The sequence below is a fragment of the Haliotis cracherodii genome, unplaced genomic scaffold (assembly GCF_022045235.1).
Source record: "Haliotis cracherodii isolate W230 unplaced genomic scaffold, xgHalCrac1.p SCAF_1, whole genome shotgun sequence".
Taxonomy (NCBI): Eukaryota; Metazoa; Mollusca; class Gastropoda; order Lepetellida; family Haliotidae; genus Haliotis; species Haliotis cracherodii.
Genome location: NW_027266264.1, coordinates 80,847,391 through 80,861,431, shown reverse-complemented (window position 1 = coordinate 80,861,431; position 14,041 = coordinate 80,847,391). Strand labels below are relative to the sequence as shown.

Below are 14,041 nucleotides of genomic sequence, written 5' to 3'. Positions count from 1 at the left end.
CCGCCGCTTTGCCGCATTTAACACGGGCGAGTGCATTTACAACCTCTTCACGAGATATTGGTACATTTAGGTGACTAGCATCGAAGGGGGGATATTCTACTGTGTCACTGTTAATTTCAGATTTAATTTTCTGAAAATGAGCATCATCAAAGGTATTTAATGGATCAGCATTATATAAACTGCTGTACTTTAAATTCCAAATATTAAGAACATCCTCCTTGTTTGTGATCACACTTCCGTCACGAATTACCTCCCATGGGATAGAGTTTCGCCTATCACTAGCAATACCTATTTTGCCAATAACTTTCCAAAATTCGCGGCTATCATGATGTTTATATTTGTCAAGCAAGCGCTGTTGTTCTTGTAACTGGTACGAGCGTTTATAGTTACGATGCAGTTTATCAAAATCTTTCCGTTCAGACACAAACTTCTGTTTTAACATTTTCTTTCTTAAAGAAGATTTACTTTTCAACCAATCCTGCTCGGATAAACAAACAGAATCCCATTTGGATTGGAGGGCCTCACACCAATAAGGTTTATACATGGATTTACCTTTTGTTTTACTGATATTGCTGTGAGAGACAACATCAACATTCCTGTCCAGTTCAGAATATAAGCATGACAAAAACTCAGTAAAAGCAGCATTTACATCCCGCTGAACAGACAACTGTGTCTCTATCTTATGTATTGTCTCTGTTAATACAAATGCTACTGAAATCTTTTAAAGAATATTTCATTGTTTACACACCATTAAGCCAAACTATTTATTGTGAGTTTAAATAACTTTGTGGGTTGTATTAATTTTGAAGTCGAAATATTGACCTTTTGACCATATCTAGATATATGTCAGAAACTAACTAAATTGATATGTTGATATAATGTATCAAATTGTAACCTACTGTGAATTTACAATTGTAACAAATCAGAAGTTTGCATCAGTTGCTTATTTGATGTAAATTGTAATGGACTCAAATGCATTCCAATAAATATTAGACCTCTCGATCTACTTGTGCTGTTGTAATTGTGAACAGTTGTTATTTTGATTGTCAATGTTGACAGATTAGATAGCATGAGGTGTAATATTTCAACTGAATTATTACATAAAGGGTGTGTAAATATTTAAAGTAAAGTACAGTTTGATCTGCAATTTTGGTAACAATTGATATTTTTACCAAAATGATATTTACTTTACTGTACCAATTTAATCATGTCATGAAATGAACAAAAACCCAACTAATTAATGTCCAGTAGATGTTCAATCTACATGTGATCTTTATATAATTTACAGAAACAGATAACTCTTTAATAGTTTGTATTCAAATATTTCAAATGCATAAATTGATATTGACATTACTAAAAACTTAAAGTATAAAAAGAATTATTTTTAATTCCCATGCATATTGCAATCATAACTCATTTATTCCCTTTGTTTAATTGTGAAACCCATCTGGTTTTATGTCCACAAACATGTTTTGAAACTTTTAAAACAAAAAGATTTCTTTTGTGCAAGCAATTGCCATGTATTATTGATTATTAATCATATCAATTTATATATAAGAATATAGTTGTGCTTACTGTGTCATTTTGCAATAATTATATTGTTATGATGTAATATTTTACTTTTGTTAACAATCTTTAGAACTTTAGTTTATTTCAATCAAGTCAAGTGGTGTGATCATTTTGATATTTTTTTTATAATTCAATCAAAACGAGAAAAATAAAAAAAATATAAATACATAGAAGAAATTTGTTTTCCTTGTCAAATAAAGGTTGATAGCATGAATTTATCTCATGCTCCTTGTATAGCATGCTCCTTGTGAAAATTCATTCTATTTCTTCTTCGAATGTACCTTATATGATGATTTTAGGGAAACATTACTGACAGCTTACTAATCTTGGAGGACAAAATACTTCACATAGTATTCTTTTTGGTGATACAAACTTAGATGTTTTCCTGAATACAAAAATATTCTTGTCTGTACACAAATTTATAGAAACGACTAACAGATTCAGTAGCTAGCATATTATTGTTTCCAAACTGTTATTCATTAATATTGTTAAATCTATATTCAACACTAAAATGTATAATATTAGGATATGTATGAGATGCACACTGTCTTCACTTTCCAACACATTGCACATATCCTTCATATGAGCACTGTATGTATATTGCGCACTATGTTTCCACAATGGGAAGCTTCAACTGTAAATTGTTCATTTTCATCATGCAATATTATGTATAACTGTATATAGGGAGAAGGCGGTAATAAGTGCTGCCCTTTGTCTTTTTGGACAATAAAATATGTTTAATAATATTTCATCTTGTGATCTGACAAAGTTAATATTTTCAAGTCAAGATATCAACTTTAGTAAACCACATGAAGGGATAAACATTGCATTTGACAAAATAAATTCAAGTCTTATATTTTCTTTGTGATCTTCATGACCTTACTCCGAAAACCATAGTGTCAATGAGGCAGACTGACTGTAGGTGTGACAAAACGTGATATTTCACCTGATTTTCACTCCAGCGAAAGGATGTTTTCAACATGGTCAGACTAAACAAAGTATTTCATGATTAAATACATACCGGTAATACAAATATCAAAACGTGTTTCATTAAAACAAGAGTGAATTTCAGTGTGACATTGATATAATGAGCTTTAGTACACTGTCATTAAATTGATGCATCTGTTGAGTTTACTGTTTACAAAGAATAAACTGTTTGAGTTTTCGACATATCAGATGAACTGATGCCTTCAAGATTGTTCTTAAGTAGCATGTAATGTTACACACTGTGATTAAATTTCCTTAAACTTCTCTATTTCAGAAGAATGTTGTTCTCTAAATAAGAAATATTTTGAGAGAAGGTGAATATGCATTGTTTATAAAAAATGTTATTGAAGTAGGAATATTATTACAATATTATTGAATTATTCATTTCAGGACAGCGGGTCAACACAATGAAGTACTAGTATCCGGTGACAGATGTCTGGAGGACCTTATGCTGACAGTAACACAATGGTTACAATGTGCGTCTTGTCAAAGGACGAGGAAGTTAAAAGCCATAATCATTTAATCAACAAATGTGCTTCCTGTCATATTTCACTTAAATAGGACGAGGAAGTGAAAAGCCTTATTCACTCACAAATCAACATTGCCAATATTTATCGGACACTGAAAAAGCACATTGTACCATTTGTTTACAAGCAAGAAAATTATTTTCTCCTGGAATTTAATTAGGTGCTTTTGACTGACAAAGACAACCAGTCCATGTTAAGTTTTGAAAACTTATATTGTGAGAAATAAAGATATGAAAATATTGGTTTGTTTTTCTTTGTTAAATATGAGAAATCCAGATTGTTCCATCAACATAATTTGTACCGATACATATATTTTATCTTGGCTTGATTACCAATTGAAGTTGATTCCTTTATATCTTTTGTTATTTTATCTGTACTCATATCTGATCAAGACATTTTCGAACTATTCAGGATAAATGTATTAGTAGCTTCCTTTTGAAATACAATTACCTATCATCATACAGGATTAGGTGAGGGTGTTCAAGAAGTTGGTAGTTGTATCAATTCTTATATTTCTTCAATTTCATACATTATTTATATTCATCAAATTTTAGTTTCCCTTTAACATATTTTAAACAGTTCACACATTATTACTTATGTCGTGCACGGTGCAATCTCAATCGGCAATAATCAGTTAAGTAAGTGATGTTTGAAAGTATCATCTGTCATTGTACACACTGAATAGAGTTATCGCCCCCTCTGAATATTTATTTTGACACACGAATTATTTTCATAATTAACATTGTAATATGTTAAAATGAAAATCTTAGCAGAAAAAGTGGCTTTTATCAACTGGACTCATGGCAAAACGATAGTGCGTTGTGCAGCAAACACCACTATGAAACGTGAAATAAACATGATCTCAATCTTGATCTAGAGTTCGCCAAGCCACGCATTGACTGAGCAAGTTTGCAAGAGTACACTGACGTGTTTCATGTCATGCGGTTTATTTACGATACAAAACTTCTGGCATTGAATGTACTGTCACATTGTATCTATATGCCGACGAGGTTATGATAAAACGATCTATTTCTGAAATACGTATCTCGAAATGCACCTTTCGATTCACTTCCGGGATCCTGACAGCAAAATGCTAATTCCAGTGTATTACAGGCATATTTTAGTTGGACCTTATGATTTAATGTGAAATATCTTCTGTATTAGATACAGAGGATACCATTTTTTGTTTGTTTAAAATGTCCATCAGTGAAATGCACAACATGCTGTCTGTTCCCTGTGAGCTGATGCGACTCTCACTGCATGGAGCTATGCTCTCCAAGCCTCGTTTTCGATCCAAGATGGCAAAAGTGTGAAAAAGGTCAATTACTGTCTACAAACTGAAAAAGATGGAAGAATGATGTTGGATGATAAATAAACTTGTTGATAAAAATGGAAAAAACTCCTCGGCTGCCTCGGAGTATTTCCACTTTTATCAACTTGTGTCATTATATTTGATATCAAAAGACACTTGGGTGAGATGCTCTATATGTAACACAGGATAACTAAACAGCTCACAGGGATGATGTCCATGTTTAGTGAATTTGGCATTTGGTGAATAAGGAACACATTTTCTCACAGTACTAGAGCATAAACAGAAAACATTGCACACATCCTTCCTTCCTTCCTTCCTTCCTTCCTTCCTGAGTGTAGGTGAGTGTAGGAGTGAAGGTGTGAGAGTTGGAGTGGTTATGTGCCACTTTCAGTTGAGTGGGTGGGTTGAGTGTGGATCTTTATGGGTGGGTGAAGGTGAGTGGTTGAGTGGTTGAGTGAGTGAGTGAGTGAGTGAGTGAGTGAGTGAGTGAGTGAGTGAGTGAGTGAGAGTTGGAGTGGTCATTTGCCACTTTCAGTGGTGGGTGGAGTGTGGATCTTTGTGGGTGGGTGAAGGTGATTGAGTGAAGGAATGAATGAAGGAGTGAGTGAAGGTGTGAGAGCTGGAGTGGATTTATGCCACTTTCAGTTATATCACGGAGTGGGTGAGAGGGGGGGTTGGAGGGTGGATCTTGGAGGGTGGGTGAAGTGAGTGAGTGAGTGAAGGAGGACAGCATTTCAATCATATCACAGTATATCAGCTGAAAATGGGAGGAAAGCCTGAAGTAATGTAGGTCCTATATGTTTACCACAGTAGCAAAACCCACAAGCCAACAAGTGAAGACTCACTACTAGTGCGAATCAGAGTTGTCAAAATAACGAACCTAGTTGCTGCAGGAACCTTTTGACCAGATGTTCAGGAAGACGGCGACGTTTACGGATGAAGTGTGAGAAGTCCCCACCGCTGCAGTGTTCCATGATGAGGTAGATGTAGGCGTCGTCCCACTGGAGGAGGGAGGGGCAGTGTTACAAGGGATGCTGATAATATTCTCCTGACACTCACACATTAAACCCCCTTTATTGCGAAAGTGCTTAATATACATACTACCCAACAAAGGTTTAGACTTACCAGTGTAACTGTAGCCACTCACTATACTCAACTGTTCCAAACCAGATAATGCCAAATATTCTAAAGGTCTTACAGGTACTGTTAACACATGAACTGATGCGGCGTAAAACTCTAATCTTTTCACAGTTACAGATTTGAGTTGTGTTTTTTACCAAATCTGTAACGGTGAAAAGATTAGAGTTTTGAGTTCATTAATTGATAAAACTCAGTGAAATGTCGCAAATTTAAACAAAACTTGGCTCCTCTGAGTTAGGGGAGAAATTCTTCTGTGATGCAAGCATGGGTAGAGGGAGAAATCTCCGTATTGAGCAACAACATCAAGCCTTGGCACTGCTACAAGATGGCAGATCACAACGGTATGTTGCCAGACGTCTTGGCGTATCCCAAAAGGCAGTTTCAAACCTCTGGGTACGCTTTCAATAGACCAACTCTGTCCAGGATCAACCCAGGTCGGGTAGGCCCAGGGTAACATCACAGCAAGATGACCGAAGCATCTGTTTGCTGGTTCTCAGGGGCAGACACATTACAGCCACAGTAGCCAATAATGCTTTCCAACAAGCTACAGGACAATGTGTATCTGTATCAACAATACGCCGCCGATTACGTCACTACGGACTGCGGGCACGTAGTCCAGCTGTAAGACCCCCTCTTACACCATGCAACTGTCAGAACAGACTGAATTGGGCAAATGGACATTTACGCTGTGGTCTTCGTAGATGGGCAAGGGTACTCTTCTCCGACAAATCAAGGTTCAATCTGCATTTCAACGATGGTTGGATCCCTGTCTACAGACGTCGGGGAGAGCGGTACGCTGACGTTGCTGTTGTGGAGCACGATCGGTTTGGAGGTGGATCCGTTATGGTCTGGGGAAGTATCACCAGGACTGGAAGAACTGATTTACTGGTACAGGAAGGAAATCTGACTGAGCAGAGATACAGGGACGAGATCATCATTCCCATTGTGCTTCCATTCTTAAGGGCCACGTGGTTTTCTAAGATGATAATCCCAGGCCTCACAGAGCTTGCATCGTGACAGATTGTTTACAACAAAATGGGGTGAATCGAATGGATTGGCCAGAATTATCGCCCGATATGAACCCAATTGAGCATGTTTGGGATCTGCTGGGACGGCGTGTTTAAGCCAGAGTTCCTCCCCCTGGTAACCTTCGCCAACTTCGCAATGCATTGTTAGAGGAGTGGCAAAACATTTCCCAGCGGCAGATTGGACTGTTCATTCGTGGTATGCAACGTCGATGCAATGCCTGTGTTAGAGCCAGGGGTGGTCATACCCGTTATTAACTTTTGCAATTTCACTTTTGTATGGTTCAGCCAATACGGCATTCTGGTTCACTAATCATCAATGCACACGTCCTTCTGAACATGTTATTTTTTATTGTTAGCTTTCACAAATACGATTTTCCTACGAGATATAGTGAGTGGTTTCAGTGAGTCTAAACTTTTGATGGGTAGTATATATAAACCAGTTAAATGTTCATTTCAAATAACACGTTTATCTCATGGAGTGACTTGACCAACTGGACACAGTCGTTCCTCGCAATTACGCCCTTCACGATACAGCTGACTCAGTTAAACTAAACACACAACGTATGTTCTCCATATCTAATTAGGATACAGTATATGACTTCCAACTTTGTCAATTTAACTTTAATTGTTATCATGGTGATACAAATATTTACCTTCTTAGTAAGTTGTTACCCTTTCACATGTAGCAACAGTGAGTAATTAATGAGATCAGAGCTAGTTCATAAGTTTGCAAGTAAAATGTTGTCAGATGAGCTGAACATGTTTATTTCCATAATCTTGGCAATCTGTCTCTGCAGCCCATAGTGTCATTGAGGCAGACTGACAGTTTCAAAGCAAATGTTAACTCAGTCGAATTAAATGTCAATTTTATATTTTCAGATAAATACAGTATTTCGTCACTATACACATGTAAATATAAATCGGGATATTCATACATTATATTCTCTTTTTATTATACACAATACTTCACAATAACCTAACCTATATAAGCATGTGGTTATATTCTGTGTAGTATGAAACATGACATACAACAGTCCTGTTATCCAAACAAAAGATATTGCGGATCCCACTGAACACAGTATATTCAAGTACTACGTACTATTCATGACCTACCTGGAAGTCTCTCAGTTCTACAATATTTGGATGCTTCAGCTTCTTCAGGAGCTCAATCTCAGTGAGGAGATTCTCTGTTGAGGCCTTGTTTAAACTGGACTTTAACACACATTTTATGGCCACAACTTCCCGAACACCGGTCTGAAACAGGAATTACTCCGAATACTAGCATCAGCAAATCACTGTAAATATCATCTATGTGTAGTGGAAATAAGATTTCCAAGTCCTGTGATGGGATTCGAACCACAGTCCTGATCTGAGGTCAGACGCATTGTCCACATGACCAAAGAGGTTCAACCCGTCAGCAAGCTGACAAGGTAAGGATGTCATCTGTGGGATAACTCCACGCCCTGGTCCATTTGGATATTAGGTCATGGTGAGATGCTCGATATTACACCTGAAAACTCAACACTTGTCTGAGTCTGTGCCATGTTTTTTGTGCGTGAAAGCCCAAGTTTGTTTTTGGTGCCATTTCTGTAAATTTCCGTGATAGCGTATGGACCATGATGAGCTGTTCCTACCAGAGTCTGGCTTTGGACTAGTTACAGACTGTTGTCATGCTGGTGTAGCGGCCATAAAATTTCCGAGTCCAGTAATGGGATTCGAACCCCGGACCTTCTGATCAGAGGTCGGATGCCTTGTCCACATGACCAAAGAGGTTTACCCCTTCAGCAAGCTGACAAGGTAAGGATGTCATCTGTGGGATGACTCCACGCCCTGCTACACTGACAAGGTAAGGATGTCATCTGTGGGATGACTCCACGCCCTGCTACACTGACAAGGTAAGGATGTCATCTGTGGGATGACTCCACGCCCTGCTACACTGACAAGGTAAGGATGTCACCTGTGGGATGACTCCACGCCCTGGTACACTGGGATACATTTTCCATCATCACAGAGAATGAAGTGAATGAGTGAGTTTAACAGCATTCCAGTTTGTATCACAGCGTGTCAGCTTACTGTGGGAGGAGTGTCCAATTGACTCAAGTCTCACATGTTTACCACTTTGGTGAAACCCATGAGCATGGGTATGGTGCTGACAAAACCAGAAACCTAATAGTAACAATAGTAAGGGATGAGTGACTTGCTGGTGGCACAAACTAGGCACGAACATTGATCAACCCATTTGACTGTTAACAGGTGTGCACTGACTTAAAACAGACATTTATTTTTCAAAACTCCACAATGCAGTCCAAATCTCAGCTATGTTCATCCGTACTCCAACTATACTTCTCCTTACAGTTAGTTATTAATTCACTTAGTTCTTAATTGAAAAAAATGAAATTAATCTTATCCCATTACTAAATGTTTGAATCTATTATCTCGCATAATTCTCTATATCGTCAAACTGTCTTAGCTTACTTGCATTCCCTAATAGAAAAAAACAACTTTAATAAATCGTATCCAATCACTAAGTATTTGAATAAATACACTGCTAGTCATCTCTATGTTGCAGTACTGTCTTAAGTTGTCCCAACCCGAACACCCCTGTGTGTAAACAACAGATTCCACTGAGCCATGGTGAAACCACTCATGCATGGTTCGATGACCTAGGCACATGGCAGAGTCTACTATGCCTACAGCAACAGACACCTACAGTGTGATATAAGCATCTTTATGCATCAGTGACGGTCTCAGCTACTGCCTTCAACCTCAAAACAAAGTGGTATATCCCTTCATGTTATTATGGTCAAATGTCTGCACAAACAAAACATATCAATACATTTCATTAAATTTGTTTTCAAACATTCAGTAAATAATCTATACATTTTGCAACATTTCAAATTGTTATGGCTCTCACTATTAAGTTATTGTCACAATTTAAAAATGTAGACATTATTTTCAGTCGCCTCTGTATTCCGCGCCCAAGATAAAATAGAAATTCTGCAGTAACTTTTTTGTAAATTCTGCAACCAATTTTTTATAATTCTGAACACAATTCTGTAAACTTTTAACCTCATTTTTCTGAAACACTTGTCCATGGCTAGAATAGCTTGAGTGTTTCTGGTGATGATTAGTGTAAACAATCAGACATGCACTTTCGATAAGAAATATTAAAAAAGTCAACTTCACTTCAAACGAAAATCAGTGTATTTATTTCATTATTACACCATTTCTCAAACATACCGGTACATGGAAAATGTTTGCATATTTTTTTTCTTCATTTTTTGCATTTAACACAAACACTTATTTGGAATGGTTGGTTATTTGTCTGAGGTCTAGTGTTTTTCACAAAAACTTATGAAACTCAAACTTGACTCTAAACTGCCGTGAAAATACTGGAGATGCAAAAGAAGGGAAGTGCAACCAAAACAACATAATCTGTACCTTTCATTTTTAAATTTTATATCTGTATATTTCTGTACACTGGACATGCTATAGTCAGAACATATAGTAAAGTATGATTATGACGAACCCAAAGGGATTACTAATTTAAGTTCATTATAACCATAGTTTGTTATAAGCATATATACAGCAAATGGCCAGGGTCCCGTTCCACAAAGCGATCGTAACTGCAATCAATCTTAGAGACTTACTTCGATTTTAAAATCGTCTTAGCTAAAGTCTACGCCCGTTCGACAAAGCGATCTTAGGGCGATTGTAACTTTACAAGTTCTTAAGTAGCCGATCTTAACAAAGATAGGAATCTTCAGCCATGAAGATACGAAAGTTTCCCTTAGAGTGGCCTCCCTTGGTCATGCAGACGACGCATTGTCGAAATATGGCCGAATCGCAGACCTCTGTTGACGTCAAACGCGTTCGTCGCAGCAATTTTACAGCAAGCGAGATCGCTGTCCTTGTTTATAATTTGGCTGTTCACCACATGACACTGAATTCTTCATTCAGCTCTACTGTCACCAATAAGCTGGAAGGTAGCATATGGGAGGACATCTCTAACAAGTAAGTGAGCTGTGGACTGTCAGAATATTATCTGATATAATAATATAACGCACATACAGTTCATCGTCAGATAACGTATCCAGCTGCCAGGTGCCGTCTCTAAAAACCCTTTCTTTGTGTAAGACACAGTCCATTTCCTTGCACATCATAATAAAAGTCGCCATCTTTGTTGTTATGGTACAATATTTAAGATCGATATTAGCGATCCTAAGTTGGTCCGCAGCAAATTAGCATTTTGATCTTAACTTACAACTCTCTTAGTTAAGACTGCTTTGTGGAACTGGCAAAAATATAAGATCGTGTACTTAGTGAATTACAATCAACTTAGCCCTAAGATCGCTTTGTGGAATGGGATCCAGGACCAAAAAATTAATTTGTTATATCTGTCATATCGCTATAAGCGTGTTTGTTATAAACATTGTTTACTGTAAACAGTAAATCTGTTTCAACACTGTAGGCATTAGTGAACAGTGAATGGAACAGCCCATCTATGAACAGGGATGTGCAACACAATCACTGCACTAAAACAACATACTCTGTAGGTATTATTCCCTGTAGGCGTGTGTAGGTAAGATCAGAATGGTTTCTTTGGGGGCTAAACTCTTATCAGGAAAATCATCAAAATTATCTTTACTCATTTACAAGCTATTATTTAATGATAACCTATTTGAAAGATGCAAACGTACATGGATAACCTTTGTAAAACAAATCTTCGACGATCTTGGCCTAAGTTTCATTTGGCAATCACAAAGTTTTCAAAGCCGAAATCATCTAAAAATATTGTTAAAAACAAATTAAATGATATTAATTTACAATGCTGGAAAGCCACCTGTGATAAATCTTCCAAAGGAGCCAGGTACAGTAAACTATGGTTATAACAAACTCAAAGGGGTCGCTAATTTTAGTTCATTATAACCGTTGTTCTTTATAAGCATATATGCAACGTATATACAGCAAATGGCCAGGACCAAAAAGACCAGTTTGTTATAACCATCAGTTCGTTATAAGCGTATTTGTTATAAACGTAGTTTACTGTATACCATAGTTAGAACTGAATCCCTGATTTTCGAAGATTATTTAAACATGAAAGTAAGTATTTGGTGAGACTTATTACAATTTATTACCTACAATCACAATCTCCTAATTGAAACTGGAAGTTGGAAAAAAAATAACTTTAACTGAATGAAAATGTCCATTTTGTAAATCATTTGATTTAGGTGATTACTTCCACTATCTATTTATCTGTCCACTATTTCAAAATAGGAAAACAGCTAATTAGAAAATATTTTACATTTCACCCCATATGTACTAAATGAATTTGCTTTTTATTATTAAATGATAAGAAACACTTAGAAAATTATCAAAATTTTGTAAAATATTAATGCTGCTATTTAACCCTATCAATATGTCTCACAACTGAACCCTTTTCTGTATCTTTATTTACTGAAGCCACTGCTCGGTAAATCTGTTGATATATATTGTATATTTGTATATATAGCGGCCTAAGTGTAATAAAGTTCATTTCAGTCACAGTAGGCACTAGTAGACCGAACCAGGCAAAGTGAAGCTCTAAAATTAAGACAACCAAGGTTGTAATCGAAGTGTCCGTTCATTGCATTAAACAGGATGCTCGTAATAAAATGCTAGTTACAGATTGTTCAATGTTATTTTAATTATTCACAATTTCAAGATCAAAGGTGATGTTTATGTACTTTAGTATACAGTGCCTCTCATCTATATTATCTGTTGTATTTAATGTATGTTCATATTGTATTCAGTACGGCTCCTGTATGGTTGTATGTGTGTATGTATATATGGACTGAGGTGTGAATGGATGGATATAGGTATGGATGGACCTGTGTATGTATAATACGGATTGATTTATGTTTGATGGATATAGGTATGTATGTAGGTTGGTATGTTAGTATGTATGCTGGTTATACATGTAGGTGAGTATACACGATTGATGAATTAATTTGTCCGTATATGGACACATATGTGTATAGATGTATGACATGTATGAGATTACCGTGAGTGTTTTGTATGAGATTGCTGCGAGGGTTCTGTATGAGATTGTTGTGAGTATTCTGTATGAGATTGCTGTGAGTGTTCTGAATGAGATTGCTGTGAGTGTTCTGTATGAGATTGCTGTGAGTGTTTTGTATGAGACTGCTGTGAATGTTCTGCATGAGATTGCTGTGAGCGTCCTGTATGCTTACCTGTTTGTACGCTTTGAGGAGGATTTTAATGCGGATGTGTATGTGGGTGTATGGGTGCGGGTCCGGGTGTGGGTGTGGGTGTGGGTGTGGGTGTGGGTGTGGGTGTAGTAATATACAAAGTAACAACTAATTTTTCTTTTCTTTTTTTTATATTTTAAATGTACCATTATGTAATTAGTGTCTCGTTGGACAACTGGCCGGGTGCTGTTTTTTAATGAAATGTTTATATGTCCATATATTTTGTACTGCAGCATGTGACACTCTAATAAAACAATTTTCTTCTTCTTCTTCTTCTTCATTTTTTCTTCTTCTTTCACCCATTCAACAATGTATGCAATGTTGTTATTTTTGTAGAATTAACAGAAATTGCAGAAAGAGTACATATAAAGCTTCTAAGAATCACATATCAGCCAATGAAAATGTTTGTCATATCCCGCTGCAGCGGTACCTTTAGGCCATGGCCCAAATATGTTTGTTTTGGAAGCAGATTACGAGGCATGTGATTTCAGCACTTTCGCTTGGACATTTAAATACTTTCTACAAATGTTATGAATTTTTCTCTAAATGTATCTAGGCAAATTGATATTTGCAACAAAATTGCAATCATTATTTTCAGTTTACTTGCACTTTGAAATGTCTGAGAATGTGTAATGATATGACATCAATAGAATTCTTTTAAATTGTTTGATAGGCATTACTTAGAAGTTGACGGATGACAAGATAGACACAATTTTTATGGATAACTTCTTTAATACTGTGAAAGCGACGTTTCGGTATAGATCCTTATACCGTTGTCAAGCGAGACTGCATGAGGGACATAGTGCAGAATATATATAGTAGGTGGAGGATTAACAGTAGAGGATTAACATTAACAACAATAGCATACATGAGTGGGATAACATTGGTAGGTGTGACAGGATTAACAGTAACAACAAAAGCATACAGGAGTGGGATAACATTGGTAGGTGTGACACCTACCAATGTTATCCCACTCCTGTATGCTTTTGTTGTTACTGTTAATCCTCCACCTACTGCACTATGTCCCTCATTCAATCTAGCTTGACAACGGTATAAGGATCTATACCGAAACGTCACTTTTCACAGTATTAAAGAAGTTGTTATCCATAAAAATTGTGTCTATCTTGTCAATAGAATTCTTGGAAATCAAGAAAAGCGTTACACAGATAACCTGCTTGGATGCCCTATCTTCATGACTTGGACCCTCTAAACTTGTTACTGAAAGTC

General features: G+C 36.6%; 1 protein-coding gene across 1 annotated transcript in view; it reads right to left on the bottom strand.

Moving 5' to 3' along the window:
• The window catches only part of LOC139469613 (serine/threonine-protein kinase ULK3-like), a 68,698-nt gene that overhangs the window by 51,323 nt on the left and 3,334 nt on the right, over window positions 1-14,041 (bottom strand). The window contains exons 2-3 of the mRNA XM_071251830.1: window positions 7,677-7,817; window positions 5,276-5,396 (exon numbers count right to left, since the gene is read on the bottom strand). Coding sequence (XP_071107931.1) covers window positions 5,276-5,396; window positions 7,677-7,817 — 262 coding nt within the window. The remainder of the gene's footprint in view (window positions 1-5,275; window positions 5,397-7,676; window positions 7,818-14,041) is intronic.